The sequence below is a fragment of the Stenella coeruleoalba genome, assembly GCF_951394435.1.
Source record: "Stenella coeruleoalba genome assembly, chromosome: 11".
Taxonomy (NCBI): Eukaryota; Metazoa; Chordata; class Mammalia; order Artiodactyla; family Delphinidae; genus Stenella; species Stenella coeruleoalba.
Window position 1 is genome coordinate 96,698,396 of NC_137157.1, and position 18,435 is coordinate 96,716,830.

At 49.9% G+C, this 18,435-nt stretch overlaps 1 protein-coding gene across 3 annotated transcripts in view; it reads left to right on the forward strand.

Annotated features, from left to right (window-relative positions):
* The window catches only part of ANO2 (anoctamin 2), a 333,331-nt gene that overhangs the window by 300,046 nt on the left and 14,850 nt on the right, over positions 1-18,435 (forward strand). For all 3 annotated transcript variants that reach the window (XM_079936516.1, XM_079936518.1, XM_079936517.1), the window contains one exon: positions 18,183-18,335. In XM_079936516.1, coding sequence (XP_079792642.1) covers positions 18,183-18,335 — 153 coding nt within the window. The remainder of the gene's footprint in view (positions 1-18,182; positions 18,336-18,435) is intronic.

Below are 18,435 nucleotides of genomic sequence, written 5' to 3' on the forward strand. Positions count from 1 at the left end.
GTCTAAAGAGCAGTGAGTGACGCCCATGACTTTTCATGTCCCCCAGAGCCCAGCACATTCCCTGGCACGTGACAGGCACTCAACATGTCTGATAAACAAAGACGAGTGAGGGAATGAATGCCTTTATTTATTAATGAGGGCAGGTTTCTTAACAGAGGTAAGTTTTTAATAATTTTAAGTGGAAGGGTCGTTTTCAAAGCAGGGCTTGGTTGATGGTGGGTCAAGGATGTTCTAAAGAGGTTTCCAGGGCTTCCCTGGTGGCGCAGTGGTTGAGAGTCTGCCTGCTGATGCAGGGGACATGGGTTCGTGCCCTGGTCTGGGAAGATCCCACATGCCGCGGAGCGGCTGGGCCCGTGAGCCATGGCCGCTGAGCCTGCGCATCCGGAGCCTGTGCTCCACAACGGGAGAGGCCACAACAGTGAGAGGCCCACGTATCACAAAAAAAAAAAAAAAAAAGAGGTTTCCAGCTCCAGGTAGGAGATTGGTCTTGATCCACAAGGTCCCTTCTGATTCTGAGGGTCCACTTATTAATAATCTGAGTAAGGGAGAGCATTCCAAGGCAGAGGACTGGCAAGTCCAAAGAGTCTCATGCCCGTGAGTAGCTGTTGACAAAGCAAATGGTGGTTTTGGGGTAGGGAGGGAACAGAGAAAGACCAGGGATTATTGGAGAACTCTAAGGAAGATCTGACAAGTTTGCATTTTGCATCAGGCCGTAGGGAGCAGGTGTAAAATCTTGGTTGGTGCTGTGACGATGTATGAGCTCTGTTTCTCTTGAGGAAAATGGGCAGCTAGTGCAGGAGGGGAACGGAGAGGGAATGAGGAAGCACAGGTGGACACATTCATTTGTTCATATTCATTCTTTCATTCATGAATCATTTATAAGGCACCCAGAGGGAAGAACAAGTTTAGAGACCAGGACAGTCTCTCCAACAATTCAGGTTGATATTGATTCAGCCTTGTCTGCGGGGATGAAGCCTGGACCACACATGGGCTTTCCATGCTGAGTTCCACAGAAACTCACAGAACCCTTTAGGCCATTTTGCTAAGTTACCAATCATTTTAGAGACATGACTATTTTATTTTGTATTTTCTGTAAGCGCAAGGACAGTGTTCCTTTTTTTCAAAAACATTTATTTATGTTTTTATTTAGGCTGCTCCGGGTCTTAGTTGCAGAATGTGGGATCTTCAGTTGTGGCGTGCAAACTCTTAGTTGCAGCACGCATGCAGGATCTAGTTCCCTGACCAGGGATCGAACCCGGGCCCCCTGCATTAGCAGCATGGAGTCTTACCCACTGGACTGCCAGGGAGGTCCCAGGACAATGTTTCTGAGTTAGATGTCTTTCATCCCTAATATCTCTGGATTATCCTCTTCACCCTTTCAGGGAGTATTTGATCCCATGTACGATCAAAGACTAGGCCGCAGAATAAACTTTACCAAACAATGACTTCATCTAGCAGTGTAGGCTAAGTGTGGTTAAGGGTGGGCTGGCTCTGGGGTCAACTGCCGGGCTTCCTGTCCTACAATGGCTTGAGGCTTCAGGTCAGCCAGGCCAGATTATCTCACCTGAAAAGTGGCATCTTTTGATGAAAATAGCACCTACCTTGTAGGATGCTTCTGAAAACCAGGAGATGAATCTGGAGTAGTTAAAACACTTGGTCTGGATACTCTCTCAGTGACAGTCAGCTGCCGCTGTTAGTGTCAGGTGTCTGGTTTCTTTCTCTTTAATCTAGGAATTGACTAAAAACAGTCTGAAGCCCCTGCATGTAGTGAGCCCTGGAGGTTCCTCCCATCCCATCAGGCAGTAGGCTCAGACAGTAATGTTTAAAGACTGAGGGTACAAGATTCCAAGACAGTTCTAAGAATCACACTCAGAAGCCTGAGATATAAACATTCCAAGATACTTGTCCCTCCAGAGAACACAAAGGTCTTAGGGCTCTGCTTGTCAAGTCTGGCGTCTCAGATGGGCTCTTTTTGTCATCTGTTTATCTCAAACCCACAAATGTTTGTTCCTCTAGTCATCCAAGAAATAATCACTATTGTCTTCCTGACTCCGGAATTCAATTATCCCTCTTAGAGCCTCCTCTGGTTTCCTAAATGCAGCCCAAGCTTTGAGGCCCTCAGGCCATTCATGTGGGCGAGGAGATGAATTTCTTCTTGTCATTGACATTGTCATCATAGGGCGTCTCATTTTTCTCAGTCATGAGCTTACAGTCCTGTCAAACCCCGAATAGAAAAGGAGGTGCACTGGTGGTTGCACATTTCCTTATTTATTAGGAGTAAAGGTCAGATTGTTATTTTGAAGGGGCAAGAGCTGTCAGTCTCCCCTGCTCTCTGGATATGCCCACGAAGACATGTAAGAATGACCTCGCGGATGGAAACGCATGGGCAGGTTCCCCCCAGAGACCAGGGCATCTGCACCCTTGCAACTGCACCCAAGTTGTCTCACCAAGTTGCAAATTTGAACTTCAGCATTCGGGAGACGCATCCGTGAACTGGCGTAGACCCTGACTTCTCTTCCGTGACTCCTTTCTGACTTTGCAGCACATCTAGCTGGGGAGAGGCCTGCTCCGGAAGATCCAGACTCTATTTACCTCACTGGCTTTGCCTTGTCGACTGAAAAAAAAATTGCACCACCTAAGAGTTGAGAATTACGTCTTACTCAGCAGGCATGCGGAGGACTTCTAACCCTGGGAGACTTTTGCAAAAAACAAGAAAACAAACCAAAAAACAGGTAGCTGGAGCATCAAAAGATTACTGTTAATTAAGGAAAAAGCAGACATCTCAAGTTAATGAATTGAGCACTTTGCTCAGGACTGTACAGGAAGAGGCAGGAGTCTGGGCTCACTGAAATCATTCCTTTGATATGCACCTCAGCTATCTGGGGCCAGTATCCTGGTTTCTTTCCCCATCCTGAATCCCCTCAGGGTGCACAGTATGGGGACTGCAGTGGCTGATGGCTTGATGGCCCCAGCATCCTTTGTTTACTGATATGACAGGGTGGCTTTCTTGGTCTACAGTCTCTAGGAAGAATTTTGGATTTCCATGTAAGTCCTCCCCCTTCCTCCTTTGAATGACTGCAAATGCATCCTAACTGCTTCTTTCTCCACTCCCTCTTTGCCTTTTCCTTCCCAGCTTTTAAAAGAGCTTTTCTAAAAGGCAATCCAGAACGTATTATCTTTTCTACTTAGAATCCTTCAACATTGGTTACTGACGTCCTTTCAGATGAAGTTCAGACCCGCTAGGCGGCGCAGCATCTGAGGACACCCACGTGTGCACATCTGGTGGGTCTAAACCGGCCTGTGTTGGCCTGTTTGCTGCTGCAAGTTCTTGGTGAGCTGTTCAGGCTCAAACACATCTCCTAGAATCGTTGTTCAGTTCTCCCATCCTCGGTTCTTCTCTTCTCCTGTACCTGCTTTGGCACAGGAGGAAATGGCCGTGCTCTGGGGCAGACACTGAGTCTCACTCCTGTCTGGCTGCAACCCTCAGCCCTGCTCCTGGAACATAGTAAGGGCTCAATAAACTATTTCTTGAAGGAATGTTCCTCCCACTCCCTTTCCTTCTGTGGCAGAGAAACTGAGGCCTCCTTGCTCTTTATCCCGTGGTATCTGGGCCGGCCTCCCATTTCGTGGTGGTCATATTTATTATTATTATTATTATTTTGGCCACGCTGCACGGCATGTGGGATCTTAGTTCCTGACCAGAGTTGAACCCGCGCCCCCTGCAGTGGAAGTGCAGAGTATTAACTACTAGACCACCAGAGAAGTCCTTTTTATTATTTTTTATATGTAGCAATTTTCATCTCCCAAGACCAAAGCGAGACACGTTTATCATGAGAGTTTCCCTCCAAGAAAAGTCACTTCTGGTTTTCATTTGCTCCTTGGCCTTCAGGGATCCAGTCACTGATCCCGGTGGAAGTGGGCAGAGGGCAGGGTTCTCCCCCAGACTTGGACTGAAACTCAACCCAGTTTCACGTCCTGGCTCCTGCAGCGCCCCTCCCCTCCACGCCGGGGGCAATAGTGTGTCAGGCCCCGAGCAGGCACTCGGGGCACAGAGGCAACAAAGGGGGTCGGGCCCTCCAGGACCTCGGGGTCTAGAGGCAGACAGTGATGGGCCAGCGGTTACAGGAAAGGGCCTCCTTGTCACAGAACAAATGCAGCCCCCTCTGCTTGCTTCGGAGAGGCTGGGGGTCTCTGGCTCCCTTGTGCCTTAGCAGAGGTGTGTGACCGAGGACTGTCCGTCCTACTCTGCCCCCAGCCCGTGACTGCCCACTCACCGAGCTTCCTTGGGTTCTCCAGAAAGTGCCGACAGAGGCAGGACAGACTCTGCACTGGAGCAAGACTCTTGTCTCCCAGCTGCCACCTCAGGCTTGTTTTCTTAAATTTATTTATTTGTTTGTTTTTGGGCTGTGTTGGGTCTTCATCTCTGCGCGAGGGCTTTCTCCAGTTGCGGCGAGCGGGGGCCACTCTTCATTGCGGTGCACAGGCCTCTCACTACCGCGACCTCTCTCGTTGCGGAGCACAGGCTCCAGACGTGCAGGCTCAGCAATTGTGGCTGATGGGCCCAGTCGCCCTGCGGCATGTGGGATCCTCCCAGACCAGGGCACGAACCCGTGTCCCCTGCACTGGCAGGCAGACTCCCAACCACTGCGCCACCAGGGAAGCCCCCTCAGGCTTGTTCTGAGACTTCAGATGAGGCCAGGAAGAGACTGCATCTCGGGGAAAACACTTCTCAGCCCGTCGGCTCAGAGACTTGGTTCCGTGACTCTTTTCCGGGTTCTCCACCACATTTATGGTCTCACCACCCTCCAGGCCCCTGGCTCAGAAGCCAAGACATCACTGTTCCTTCGCTGCTGTCTGCACACCTCCCCTCCGGCAGGGCTGGTCTTCCTCTGGGGTGTTTCTGGAAGTCGCTCCTTCCTGTTCCTTCGCTGCTGTCTGCACACCTCCCCTCCGGCAGGGCTGGTCTTCCTCTGGGGTGTTTCTGGAAGTCGCTCCTTCCTGTTCCTTCAGCCTCTTCGCCTCCCGCCCTGGTGCTTTCCCCGCCACGCCCTCACAGCCGCCAGCATCCGCCTGCAGCCTTCTGATTCTTCTGCTCCGGTGGTGTTGGTCTTACCATCCACTGTTCAGAAGCCTCTAGCGTCCCCACATCCTGAGCAAGGCCCTGGTGAGGCAGCTTTTCAGTTATTCGCCCTGAGATTCTTTTTCGCGTCCTGAGTGCCGCCACGGTGAGCCCCCCAACTGCTCCTCACCCACAGCCCACACGCCCCCGTTTCTGCCTGGCCGTGTCTGTGCCCCTTGCCCTGGCACTCCCTGTGTCTTCTCACCCCCGTGGACAAAACCGGCTCTGTGGCAGCTCCTCCTCAAAGGGTCCCTTCCCTCCCCTCCCCTCGCCCCTCCCCCCTTCCACAGTATTTTAGCGCCCCTCCCTCACAGGGTTTCAGACAAGCCGCCTCCCAAGACAGCCATGCCCCACTGGAAGCTAATTTCAGGGCCTTGCATGGGCCCGGAAAACATTGGAGAAGTCTGCAAAGGGGTGACTGAATAAACGAGGGTATCCTTTATCTAGCTCTGCCGTATCCGGGCTGAAACACTCTTAAATTCTAGTAGTGCTGGCGACAACTCTCATATATTAACAGGCTGATCATCCCGTGAGTGGATTTTGGAGAGTGGCAGTTATCCTTCTTTCTCTTTCTCGCGGCCGCCTCCTTCCACGCCCCCTGTGCCCCTCCCCTTCGCGGCTGCCTTCTCCCCTCCCCCACCCCAGGCCTATTGTGAGCTCTTTTCCGGGGGCTAAGCCAGGGAAACAGGAGAAGGAGTAACGTGAGCCCGTCCACGTCCATGCTGCTCACAGGTAGCGCGCTGCGAAAGAGCTTGGTGGGAGAGAAGGCAGAAGCCCAGACGTCAGAACCTTGCTGGAGGCAATAGTTTCTGCATCCCCCTGGATACCTAAGGCTTGGCAACGGCAGTCACACCATGACTTCCCATTTCTCTGCACCCCTGTCTTCAGAGCCCCTTGGATCTTCAGATGATCCCTGTAGGGTAAAGGGAGCAGTATCTCTCCTTCCCGCCTTCCCAGGGCTTCAGGGGTCTTGGATGTGAATCTGGCTCTGCCTGTGCCCAGCAGGGTGACTTTGGACGCGTCACAACATCCTTCTGGACCTCGTTTCCTCCTCAGTATCATAGGGAGTTAGACCAGATGATGAGTTTTTCCTTGCCGAGGTGCAACCCCCTGGCTTGTGGTCTTAACCAGTTGTGTAACGTGTCACCAGTAATGTGCTGCTACTACTGCTAATATATTTCAAAAAGCATAAGGTAGAACAGGGTCAGTGTCACCCTCACCTTCCCACACTTCTAGATTAGTGAGTGCAAGAGCAGGGAGGTGTCTGCAGGGACAAGACCTCACTACCCCAGCAGAAGCAAGTGGTGCGCAGAATCGTCATTCATCGAGTGTCTTGATAAGAATTAAGACTTTCAAGCCAGGTCACCCCCAGGGTCCCTAACCTGGGCCAGATCGCCTCCAGGGTCCCTTTCCTGGACTTAGGTAACCCCCAGGGTCCCTTCCCTGGGCCAGATTACCCCCAGGGCCCCTTCCAGTGCTGACATCCTAGTTCATGCATACCAGCTCGACAGTGCATCTCAAAACCAAGAGGCCCAGGGTGTGACACAAGTTGCTTCAGGTCACCCCGAAGACCCATCAGTGGAACTGAGACTAGAGTCTTTTGCAGACCATTCCACAGGAGAATCCCATCAGGACCAGTAGGAACTTGGACTTCAGTGGAGGCATGGGGCAGAGGGAGGCTTCCTCTTTCTGTCCCAACGGGATAGACCTCCCCAGGCCCAGAAAGGCCCTTGTCTTGGGCTTTAACAAAAATGAGAGCAGTGAAACCAAAGCTGCCCACTCCCTCTGGTGTGCCTGACACGGTGATCCCTGGCCCTGCTCTCAGCTGTCAGCTTCCTTCCCCGTGACCCCCAGGACCACCCATGCTGACAGGAAGTGCACTGAGCCCACTGGGGCTGTCGGTTGTAACGGTGAGGCAGGTCATCGGAAGAGGGAGGGGGCAGGGAGAGATGTATTATATTTACGTTCTTCTAAATTGAGCTGGAACTGGGGCGCAGCAGGCCTGGGGGGAGGGGCCACGAGGCGAAGGGGAGGCTGGGAGTCGGCCTGAGGTGGGGGCGGTGGTGGTGGGGAGCCCCGTATGGGCAGGATGGGTGGTGGGGCTGGGCTGGCCGCAGACAAAGAGAAACCCAAGAGGAGAGGGAGGGATTAGGCTGCAAAAACCTGGGAGGGGAGCGGTCAGCTTTCGAGGGAATCTCCAATGTCAAACCCTTTTCCTGAAGAGCTTACTAAGGACTTCAAGGGTAATCCCCCTTCCCTGGCTCCGAGCGGAGGGAAGAATGCTGGCCCAGGAGCAGCCATGACATTAATCATCACTGTCGCCCACCTCAGAGCAGGCTTCAAGCTCCTTCGCCACAGACCCCTCACAGCCCAGTTGCGGAGTTTTCCTCAAGGCCTGACGAGAGGAATTTCTTTAGTTGCTTTAAGAGCTGCGAGCTAAGGCCTCCAGACACTCACAGCCTTTGACTTCTACAGAGTGGAATTTGGCATAAAAACGTAGGCCGGAATTTAATCCTCTAAGAGGAGTTTGGTGACTAGTCCCAAAAGACTCTCTTGGTAAAGTTTTATCACCATTTTATCAAATAAATAAGTGACGCAACTGAGGGCCAACAACTTAGCTTCCTGTTATTCACTAAATTGTGATGGGAGCTTCTTGTTGTGTCTTATTCGCAACACCTGACCACAGGGCCTGGCATACAGTAGGTGCTCAATAAAAGCTTGAAGATGAAGGAAGAAGAATAAAGAATGAAAGAGGTGATCCTGTAGTGAGGACCTTGAAGACGAAGTGATAATTAGATACTACAGATATCACCATTTTCAAAGCTCTCCAGACACCCTGATGTATTGATATAGCTGGGACAGTCTGTCTCCTCCCCCTCCCCCCAGGGGCCAAGGTTCCTTATTTTGAGGTGCTTTTAATTAAGGGATGCTATCCCGCTAAGGGCAGGTCTCGTTCAGCAATACAAATGGATGGACTTGTAAAATTATCTGGGTAGGTCAGGCAAAATCCCCCTTGTAATAGTCAACTCCTAGTATGATAATGCTTTGTAACAAATATCCCAAAGTCTCAGTGACTTGCAAATGAACCAGAGAATAAAGAACAACAGAAAGAGCTGGCTACAGGCATCACTGAGTAGCCTACCATAGAAATGGTCAAGTAAACGTGGTCACTTATTAAATAAAGAGTAGAAGAGACTGAGGCTCCAGAGAGAGTGATGACAGGTGACACCCAAGATTCCTTCCGGCTCTCATATTCTTTAGTCGGGGACAGCAGGGACCACCCTGGGTAATTTCCAAGTTTCCAAAAGAGACTGATGTAGAAAACCAGTCCCAAGGCTGCCTTAGCTGTAAGTGATGAAACTTTCCAGAATGTCTGTACAGCATCAGTGCTGAAGCCTCTGTATTCTGTCACACGACTCCAAATGTGTGCGTTACAAAGGCAATGGCTCAAAGAACCAGGAAATGCCTTTCCCTGAGCCATCCTGTTTATACAAACTGAGTCATCCCACTGGATAATCAGGCACCTGCCGTCTTCTCCAAATGCCATTTAAACGCAATTCAGGCAGCATCTAGGGTCTCGTTATGGTATTTCTGGGGAGGAGGGTGAGTTGCAGGTCAAGTCTCTCCTTTTCTTTTGACGCACACGTTGCTTGTCATTGTCTGTGCTAGGAGCCCCTTTCCCCATGAAGACTTAAGAGAAAAGGCAAGAGTGTACTTAGATACCATGCCTGGAAGGCTCCTGACGTAGAGGAGATGCCCAGTCAGTGCTCGAGGAAGGCCTGAGTGAGTGAATGAATTGAGGCAGTATTTTAGGTTAAAATACTGAGAACTCTCGCTTTATCCCATTTCTCTTGTTGCTCTGTCAGCCAGGAAGCTCAGAGTGAACTTTGTTGCTCAACCACAGCCCCGTTGTGGGTCCTTAGAGTTTGCATATTTGTGTCTCCCTCGTTTCTCTGTTCTTTGTGTCCTTTTTTCTAAAACACCATAAACTTACTTATGTGTTCCTTTCATTGGCTTTGCCCCAGCCCTTTGGGAAGAGGTAAGGGCAAACAAAGGTCCTCAGGGATTTGTTGCTCGGGAACTTCTCTTCAGGCTTGACTATTTTCATTGCTTTTCCACCTCACTGACTGCCTTACCCCAGCCCAGATGGGTAGATGGGAGGATGGATGGATGGATGGATGAGAGGAAGGACGCGTGGGTAACTGGCCCTCGCATCCCATTTTGCAGGTGGAAAAAGTAAACAGGAGTGAGTAAGCCAGGCCATTCATTTGTTCACTCAGTAAACATTGGCTGGAAATTCACCAGGTGGTTCTCTGAAAATCAGAAACGAATCAGTAGAGCTCGCAAACTCGATTCTCTCTACTTTTAAGAAACTGATGTCAGATTTTTGAGGTGCCACGAATACAGGGCAGACAGGAGCGATGGCACAGAAAACGTCAGGTTCAGCTGCAGTGTGCCCCTGCAGAAGACACATGTACGTGAATGAAGACACCCTGGGGAGGTAAAACACCTGTACAGATTGGTGGGGATGCTGGCATCAATAAAAGTTCATTCTCTGACAAAAAGAGATCAGATCACAGAAGATCCCATAAAGGAAACCTAAGATGCGTGGGAGTAACTAGGCAGGGGGAAGGGATGCTGTTGCCTTAGGGTTGCATATTTACATTTTGGTGCAGTGAAAGGACCTTGCGCTCGGTTGGCATCAGAAACTATGTTTGTTCCGGAGCTTCACTGATTTCTAGGTGTGTGGCCCTGAGAAGATTATTTCACCTCTCTGAAGCTGTTTTCTCACTTGTACAATGGAGATAATAATCCTTGACACTGAAGATTACTTTATGAACCAGAGAGCATGCTGCCTGCACATGGTAGGTGTTTAGGAATTGTTGGTTGAAGCTTCATGACCTCTGAGGGTTTGGAGTTTTGCTCAGAGGAGATAGAAGAGGAGCAACGGGCACGTTTTTCCAGAAGACCATAGTCTCCAGGCCTTTTAGCTCCCTGTGGCTGAGAACCATGTTCTTCTGCCTTTTTCTGTGGCCATCAGCGGGGTTCATGTCTGAAGCCTCCCACGACCCTAAGCTCTGTTCCCAAGGCAGCGAAGAGGGCTGCTTATGGACTGGTCTCTATCCTACTGTCAACCTAAAACCAGCTGTTATAAACAGACTCTGAGTTCTTGAGTAGTGGGACTCTCCGAAAGTCATCATTCCTCCCTCCTTCAGCTAAAGGAGTTAATATTTCACAGTTCACATGGGAGTGAGGAAAGGTGGGGACCCAGTCTCCCTTCATCACAAGGAAATGGAGAAAATGTGGCTTGCTGATCTGTCCTGGTGCTGTGATGACTTGTAGGCAGTAAATTCTTAATACTCAAGCCGTGACTTCAAGGCGAGTCTTTCCTGTTATGACTTCCAGGGTTTCTGAATTGAATCTGATCCATTATATAACCCCCAGGTGACCCTATGCAGATTGAAAGGGGATTCCACTTACTGTCTTTATTTCCTGAGTAGTCTGTGAGTTTGGATGAGTGACTGGCAGGAAAGATGTTAATGACCAAACATCCAGCAAACCTTCAGATGCCTCTTGGAATTGTTCTTCAAGTGAAGCCCAGTGGTCGTGAGTCCCTGCAGCCTCCACAGGCCCGCTGGTGAGAGTGAGTTACTCCTGCCCTGGTACTCACTGCAGTCTCTTGATGCTGCCCTTAGAGGTCTAACTCCAACACACAGCCAGGATTTGCTTACATGTCCATCTTCTCCACTGCATCCTGTGAGCCCTTGGAAGGATGACGCAGTAATTATTCATCTTTGTTTCCTAGCAACGAGCATGGTGCTCAGTGTCTAGGATGTGCTCAATAGATGCTTGTTGGAAGAATGAGTGAATGAGTGAATGAATGAATAAATGGTGAATGATGGACACTGAGAACCTTCTTATACTTCTGTAAAGACTGCTACTATTTTCCTAGGCGATAGAGGTCCATGCCAAGCAATCAGCTCACGTGCCTTCTTCTTGTTACCTCTTCCTGTTTACGTGGTCCATCAACACTTGCAATTCTCTTTACACCAGACACTCACTGCTGTGCACAGTGTCTTCCCTTGCCCTTAGGAGAAGGGCATCACTGGGCACAGCCTGGAAATACAGGCTGATGAAATAGACAGCGATGACCTTCCCGTGGTGTTTTTAGCTACGTGTTTATATTAATGGGCTGTTTCTAGCTGAATCTTTTCAGTAACTGCCTCCCGAGTGAAGAGACAAACTCACGCCAACATGTTTCTGAGTCCTTCCCTTGCGTTGCTTATTAGCGGTTCATGACAGGGAGGGTTCTTAAGCCCCCAGCTTTTAATCCCCTTAAGCCAGGGGTCCCCAACCCCCGGGCCACGGACCGGCATCAGTCCGTGGCCTGTTAGGAACCGGGCCACACAGCTGGACGTGGGCGGAGGGCGAGTGAGCGAAGCTTCATCTGTATTTGCAGCCGCTCCCCATCGCTTGCATTACCGCCTGAGCTCCACCTCCTGTCAGATCAGCGGCAGCATTAGATTCTCATAGGAGCGCGAACCCTACTGTGAACTGCGCATGCGAGGGATCTAGGCTGTGTGCTCCTTATAAGAATCTAAAGCCTGATGATCTGAGGGGGAGCTGAGGCAGTGATGCTAGGGCTGGGGAGTGGCTGCAAATACAGATTACCATTAGCTGAGAGGTTTGACCGCACAGAGACCATAATAAATCAATTGCTTGCAGACTCCTATCAAAACCCTGTCAGTGAGTGGCAAGTGAAAACAAGCTCAGGGCTCCCACTGATTCTGCATTATGGTGAGTTGTATAATTATTTCCTTATATATTACAATGTAATAATAATAGAAATAAAGTGCACAATAAAGGTAACGCACTTGAATCATCCCAAAACCACCCCCCACCCCTGTCCGTGGAAGAAGTGTCTCCCAAGAAGCCAGTCCCTGGTGCCGAAAATGTTGGGCACTGCTGCCTTAAGCAGACTATATTATAAAATTTCTAAATTTACTAAATTATAGAAAGTTTAAAAAAAAAAGCTATAGTTATTTTCATTAGAATTAGACTTTCCTAACTGATTGGTTTTACAACCAACTTTCTTCGAACCCTTCTGTGGGCGTGACAGCGCTGAGAAGTGCTGTGTGGACTTGTTAGAACCTCACGGCCCCCTCTCCCTCCCAATCACTAAGCACAGTGATTTCCATTCACAAATTATTTATTTTTTTTTTTTTGCGGTACGCGGGCCTGTCACTGTTGCGGCCTCTCCCGTTGCAGAGCACAGGCTCCGGACACGCAGGCTCAGCGGCCATGGCTCATGGGCCCAGCCGCTCCGCGGCACATGGGATCTTCGCGGACTGGGACACGAACCCGTGTCCCCTGCATTGGCAGGCGGACTCTCAACCACTGCGCCACCAGGGAAACCCCATTCACACATTTTAGCTGTCTGCCTCTTCTCGTGTTTGTTTTGTGTTTACAGCTGGTGACAATAAGTTTGTGTTTATGAAACCAGATAACCTCTAAACATCTGCTATGGGACAGGTGCCACACAAAATTGTGGGACCTCGGAAAAGAGTCAAAAATGTCCGTGGTTTCAAGGGGGTTGCTGTCCAGGGAGCAAGTCAAATAAACAAGTAGAGGGACACATGCAAGGCATTATGGGAGTGAGGAGGGGAGGTGCCCGTGGCTCCCAGTTCTGCCTGGGGTAGGGGTGAGCAGTGGGGTAGGGGAGAGCCTTCATAGAGAAGGTTAAGTTTGAGTGGAACCTGAAACATAAATGGTAAATCCATCCAGCAGGCAAGAAGAGAAGGAAATTGACATTGGCATGGTGTGGACAAAGGCTCAGGAGTATGGGAAACTTGATGAATTTGGGGAAGTCCAAATGGTTTTGAAATGGTTGGAAAGCAGGCCGACTTGATCTCCAAACACCCCAGCTCAGTATCAGCCCTGAGCACAGGGGCTGGGGAGGGAGCACATGGCGTCTGGGAAAATAAGTTAGGGTCAGATCACAAAGGGCCTTGAGTGCCACACCAGGGATCTGGCCGTTATCGTGTGTGACGGGAAGGTAGATATATTTACCGAAGAATTTAAATAACTGAATAACAAATTGTGTTCCCTCAAGAGCTTTTCCACCAATCCTGGCCAGTCCACTCTATCCCACCTGATATATTATTTTCTTCTTTAAGCAGATTGTCCTGGAATGTCCTTTCTGGATGCCATCTTGTTGAGTGTAATCCACTCCTCTTTGTTATTTTAACCTAAGCCCAGGTAATCAAGGCCAGGATCTTAATTGCCTCTGGCATCAGGCAGCACGGGGCTGATAGTTGCATATTTTAAAAGGAGCCTGGCTGGCTGGGGATTGAGAAGAGAAAACCCAGTGGGGTTTGTGCCTATGAGGGTTTCCAGTCTGCATGCTTTCAGCTCGGCATTTCTGGGGCACTTTACAGCAGGCTTTGTAAAGATTTAGCTGAAAATCAACTTATGAATTCCTCCCTCACTGGCTTGGCCAGGTTTAATCTGTTATGGGTCGAGCCAGGCTGGCTTGTATTATGCAGCACGGTGAGGATTTCCGGCCTTGTTCTTAGCCTCTTGGAGGCTGGCTGTTTTTAGAAGCCAGGCTTGGTGTTGGTAAGGCTGATATCATTGTGTCCTCTGAAGTGACCTCGGAAGGACGCCCATCTGGTACGGCATTTAGACCTTTGACCAAAAAAAGCACGTCTTGGAGTTGACATTTGTACGCCAGAGGTTTATGGTTTTGTGTTTTTTTCTCCCCAAGATGAAACAAAGCTTCCTCTTTGTTTCTGCCTCTTTGGGTTGATTCCTGGAAATAGGCAGTGTACCCCGTCCAGGCAGGCAACACCTGCAGCAATGGGACATCTTCAGAGGGTGGTTTCTCTTGGCCCAGGATACCCTATAGTAACATCAGAAGAGGCACAGGACTGTGGCCATCACTGGCCTTTGCTGAGTCCACGCTCTTAAGGTTGTCTGGTGCTGAACACACAGACGTGCCTGGAAGAGGAAAGAGAAGAGACATGTTATGGGGCTTCCCCGGTGGCGCAGTGGTTGAGAGTCCGCCTGCCGATGCAGGGGACGCGGGTTCGTGCCCCGGTCTGGGAAGATCCCACATGCCGTGGAGCGGCTGGGCCTGTGAGCCATGGCTGCTGAGCCTGTGCGTCCGGAGCCTGTGCTCCGCAACAGGAGAGGCTGCAACAGTGAGAGGCCCGCGTACCGCAAAACAAACAAACAAACAAAAAAGAGACATGTTATGATGTTGGGATCACTTATGGGCACTATTAGCGTTGAGTCACCACTGGAAGTTGTGTGCACAGAGAGGGACCCTGTGATGGAGAGGTTGTGAAGGTGAAGAAGCAAACCCTCAGGGCAGCCTCAGAGGAGAGGGTTCATATCTGCCTTTGGAACTCACGTGAAGGGAAGCTGAGGAAGTGGAGAGTCCCGTTTTTCCCTGCGATCCTGGAAGGACATTGGATTTCTGAGTGCCGTTTGCGTGAGTGTGGAGAGGGCATGCCGTATCTGTTTGTAGTCACTCGGAGGTAACTTGCCTCTTCCCTGCCCCATCAGTCCCCTTGCTAAGTCCTCGTGGGGGCTTTGGAGAGTTTAAACAGTTCTGCTGGAGGAAGTCGCTTATAAGAAGAACATTTGCTCTGTAGACCTGAGCTCTTCAGAATCAAGAAGACCAACTTGGAACTCCAGCTCTTCAGAATCAAGAAGACCAACTTGGAACTCCAGAACTAGAGATATGTTCATCCACATACTTAAATACAGACATGCATTTTACAGGTTTCACAAAACTAGTCTAACATCTGTTTTGCTTTCCTTGTTCATTCCATCCCCCTCCACCCCCGATTGCCCTCACCCCACCCCTGACTCAGCAAAGCCTCCTTTAAGAGACGCAATAGACCCTGCGTTTTGAACTGGCTCCCACACTTGTTTGGGAAGAGTTCTTCTCCCCTTCGGCCAGCTAGCTAGCCAGGCGGTCATTCCAAGGACCCGGCCTTGACAAGTCTGTGCCTTCTGATACATCTTGTCACCCACTGGCAGCTGCTGGTTTCGTAGGGCCTGCCTAGAATCCACTGGGCATCCAGGACCGTGGCTGTGATAGGACTGAGTCAGCAGGAGCCTTCACCCTCAACCCTGGGCCAAATCAGAAGCGGCGGTGCTGGGTGAAGTTCTGTGCACGCTCTGTGTCTTGAACTTTCTGCTGTGGTTAAGCGTATCCCTCTGTGAACACTTTTTATTTCATTTCATTTCAAATTTATTTTAAGTTTGGATCCTGGTCTTTCATTCTTTACTTGGATATCCTAGAATCTTGACATTTGTCCAAGAGAATAAGAATTACAGCATCACAGCAAATCAGACCTGAAGGGAATTTAAACCGGTCTCTTCAACTTAAAGATGAGGTTGCTGAAGCCCAATGAAACAGAGAGAATTGCCCAGGGACGCAGGGCTAGTGAGAAACATATCCGGGGCTCGAAGTCAGGCCTCCTGACTCTCCTGCGGGGTTTGCACCTTAAACGTGTGTCTAAGGGGTCCCTATGCAGGATACATTGCAGCCATCTGCACTCCAGTCAGAGTAACAGTACACGTAACAGGTAACGTTATTGAGCAGTTATTAAATGGCAGACACCGTTTTGAGCACTTTATGTATGCAAAATCATTTTGTCAACCTATTTGGTGGGTACTGTTATTATCCTCTGTAACTGGAGTGACTAAGATGCGGAGAAGTTAAATAACTTGCCTTAATAAGTAGGGAAATCCTATTAGACTGACTTTCCTGAGACTCAGGTCTGACTTTGCATCAGCAAATCTGTACTGAGCCCCTACAGGGAATGGAGCCCTGCCTTTCTAGCGGGAAATGGAGGCATGTGGGTAGATGGTCACAGCGCGGCACAATGGCGGCTGTAACAGAGGGTGGGGAAGGAGTGGAGGGGGTAGCAGGCTTCACCAAGGAGATGGCATTTGACTGTTCTTGGGGATGCATAGGAGTTTGCTAGCTCCTTCCCTCGTGTGCCATGGAAGGGAAGGAGCTAACGTGTCTGCGGAGATATCCGAACGGTGAGAAGCTCAGAGTCCGGGAAGGCAGAAGCATGGCGGTTGTGGGGAGATTCTGGGAGGCGGGGCTAGAGAGGTAGCTTGGGTGCAGATGGTCCAGCCCCTGTGTCCCAAGATAAGGGATCTGGATTCTATCCAGTAAACAGAGGGGAGCCAGCCGAAATGCTTGTGAGTAGGTTAAGTGATGGGATCGGATTACCGGGCACTTGGGGCTGAACAGACGTAGCAGTGTGGGCAGATCGGTCACGAGGAAACCAGGTAGGAGGTGGTTGCAGCTGTCCAGGTAGAAACGATGGGGGCCTGGACTCCTTACGCCGTCCGATTGGCACAGGCCGCCTCCACTCCTCTGCCCGCACTGCTTCCAGGGCCTGGATGCAGTCTATAATGCACCCCGCCTGCAGTGACAGGCCCATCCTTCAAGTCTAAGCTTAGGTGTCCTTCCGGAGACTCCCCTTAGTCCCCACGCCAAGCAGGCTTGAGCTCTCTCCTTGCGATCTCTGCTTTGTCTGGTACATCCTCCCTTCTCTCTTGGCACACGTGAAGTCTCCTTGCACATCTTTGTATATTCCTCTCCCTTGAAGGCTCCTTGAAGGCGGGTCCTTGAAGGCAGGTCCTTGTAGGCGGGTCCAGACCTTTGCCTCCTTAAAGACTTTGCACAGTGCCTGACATTCAGGGAGCTCTCGGTACACGTGTGATGAATGAATCCACCTTCTAAATAAAAGCAGCGACTGTGGATAGGGGAAGAGGCCAACTTTGGGAGGTGGTTTTGAAGTTACATCAGGGCTTGCAAACACATCCAGCCCACTTTATTTACTGCTTTTGTAAATAAAGTTTTATTGGAACCCAACCAAGCCTGCTGGTCTACATTTGTCTACAGCTGCTCTCACTGTGCAATTGTAGAGTTAGGTCATTATGACAGGACCATACAAAAATAGTTACTGTCTGCTCAGCCATGAAACAGGATGAAATATCGCCACTGGCAACAACATGGATGGACCTAGATATGATCATACTAAGTGAAGTGAGTCAGACAGAGAAAGACAAATACCATATGATGTGACTTACATGTGGAATCTAAAAAATACTACAAATAAACTTATTTGTAAAACAGAAACAGCCTCACAGACACAGAAGTATAGTAACTTATAATGGACACAACATTTAAAAAAACCTATAACAGGGGCTTCCCTGGTGGCGCAGTGGTTGAGAATCTGCCTGCCAATGCAGGGGACACGGGTTCGAGCCCTGGTCTGGGAGGATCCCACATGCCGCGGAGCAACTGGGCCCGTGAGCCACAACTACTGAGCCTGCGCGTCTGAAGCCTGTGCTCTGCAACGGGAGAGGTCGCGACAGTGAGAGGCCCGCGCACCACGATGAAGAGTGGCCCCTGCTTGCCGCAACTAGAGAAAGCCCTAGCGCAGCAACGAAGACCCAACACAGCAAAAAGAAAGAAATTAATTAATAAACTCCTACCCCCAACATCTAAATAAAAACAAACCTATAATGGAACAGAATCTGAAAATTATATGTATATAAGGAGATACATATGTATACATACATATATATACATATATATATATATATATGATTCAGTTTGAATCACTTTGCTGTACACCTAAAACTAACACAACATTGTAAACTAACTAAAGTTCAATTTAAAAAAAAATATTTGCTATCCGGACCTTTGCTGAAGAAGTTTGTTAACCTCTGAGTTCAATGATCAGGGTTAGTGACTGGAGATAAAAGGTAGTGGAAAGGAAGGGGTGGAGACTTTTCCTTTTTTGGTATCTTCTCAACTAAATAGAGCTTTGCACCTAAGTGATGGCACTGACTGCCAGGCCTGTGGGTGCTGAGAAAGAAATGCCCCTACCGTGGGGCAGGACGGAAAGGGAGCCTGAGCCCAAGGTGGACAAGAGTCCCCGGTCAGAAAAGACAGGGGCTAGAGCTGCAAGGCAAACATATGTCTAAATCCTTCTGCCTCTTGTGCTCTTCTTTCTCTTAGTCATCCAGTTTGGTTTTGTCACCCTCTTTGTGGCCTCCTTTCCTCTGGCGCCGGTGTTCGCCCTCCTCAACAACGTCATTGAAGTGCGGCTGGATGCGAAGAAGTTCGTTACGGAGCTGAGGCGGCCAGATGCTGTGCGAACCAAAGATATCGGTCTGTCCCCTGCAACCCTCAGAGGCGACGCAGCCCATCCCCATCCCCTCCCTCCGACCCTCCCCCTGTCTCCCTGGCCGCCCCCCTCACACTATGTCGG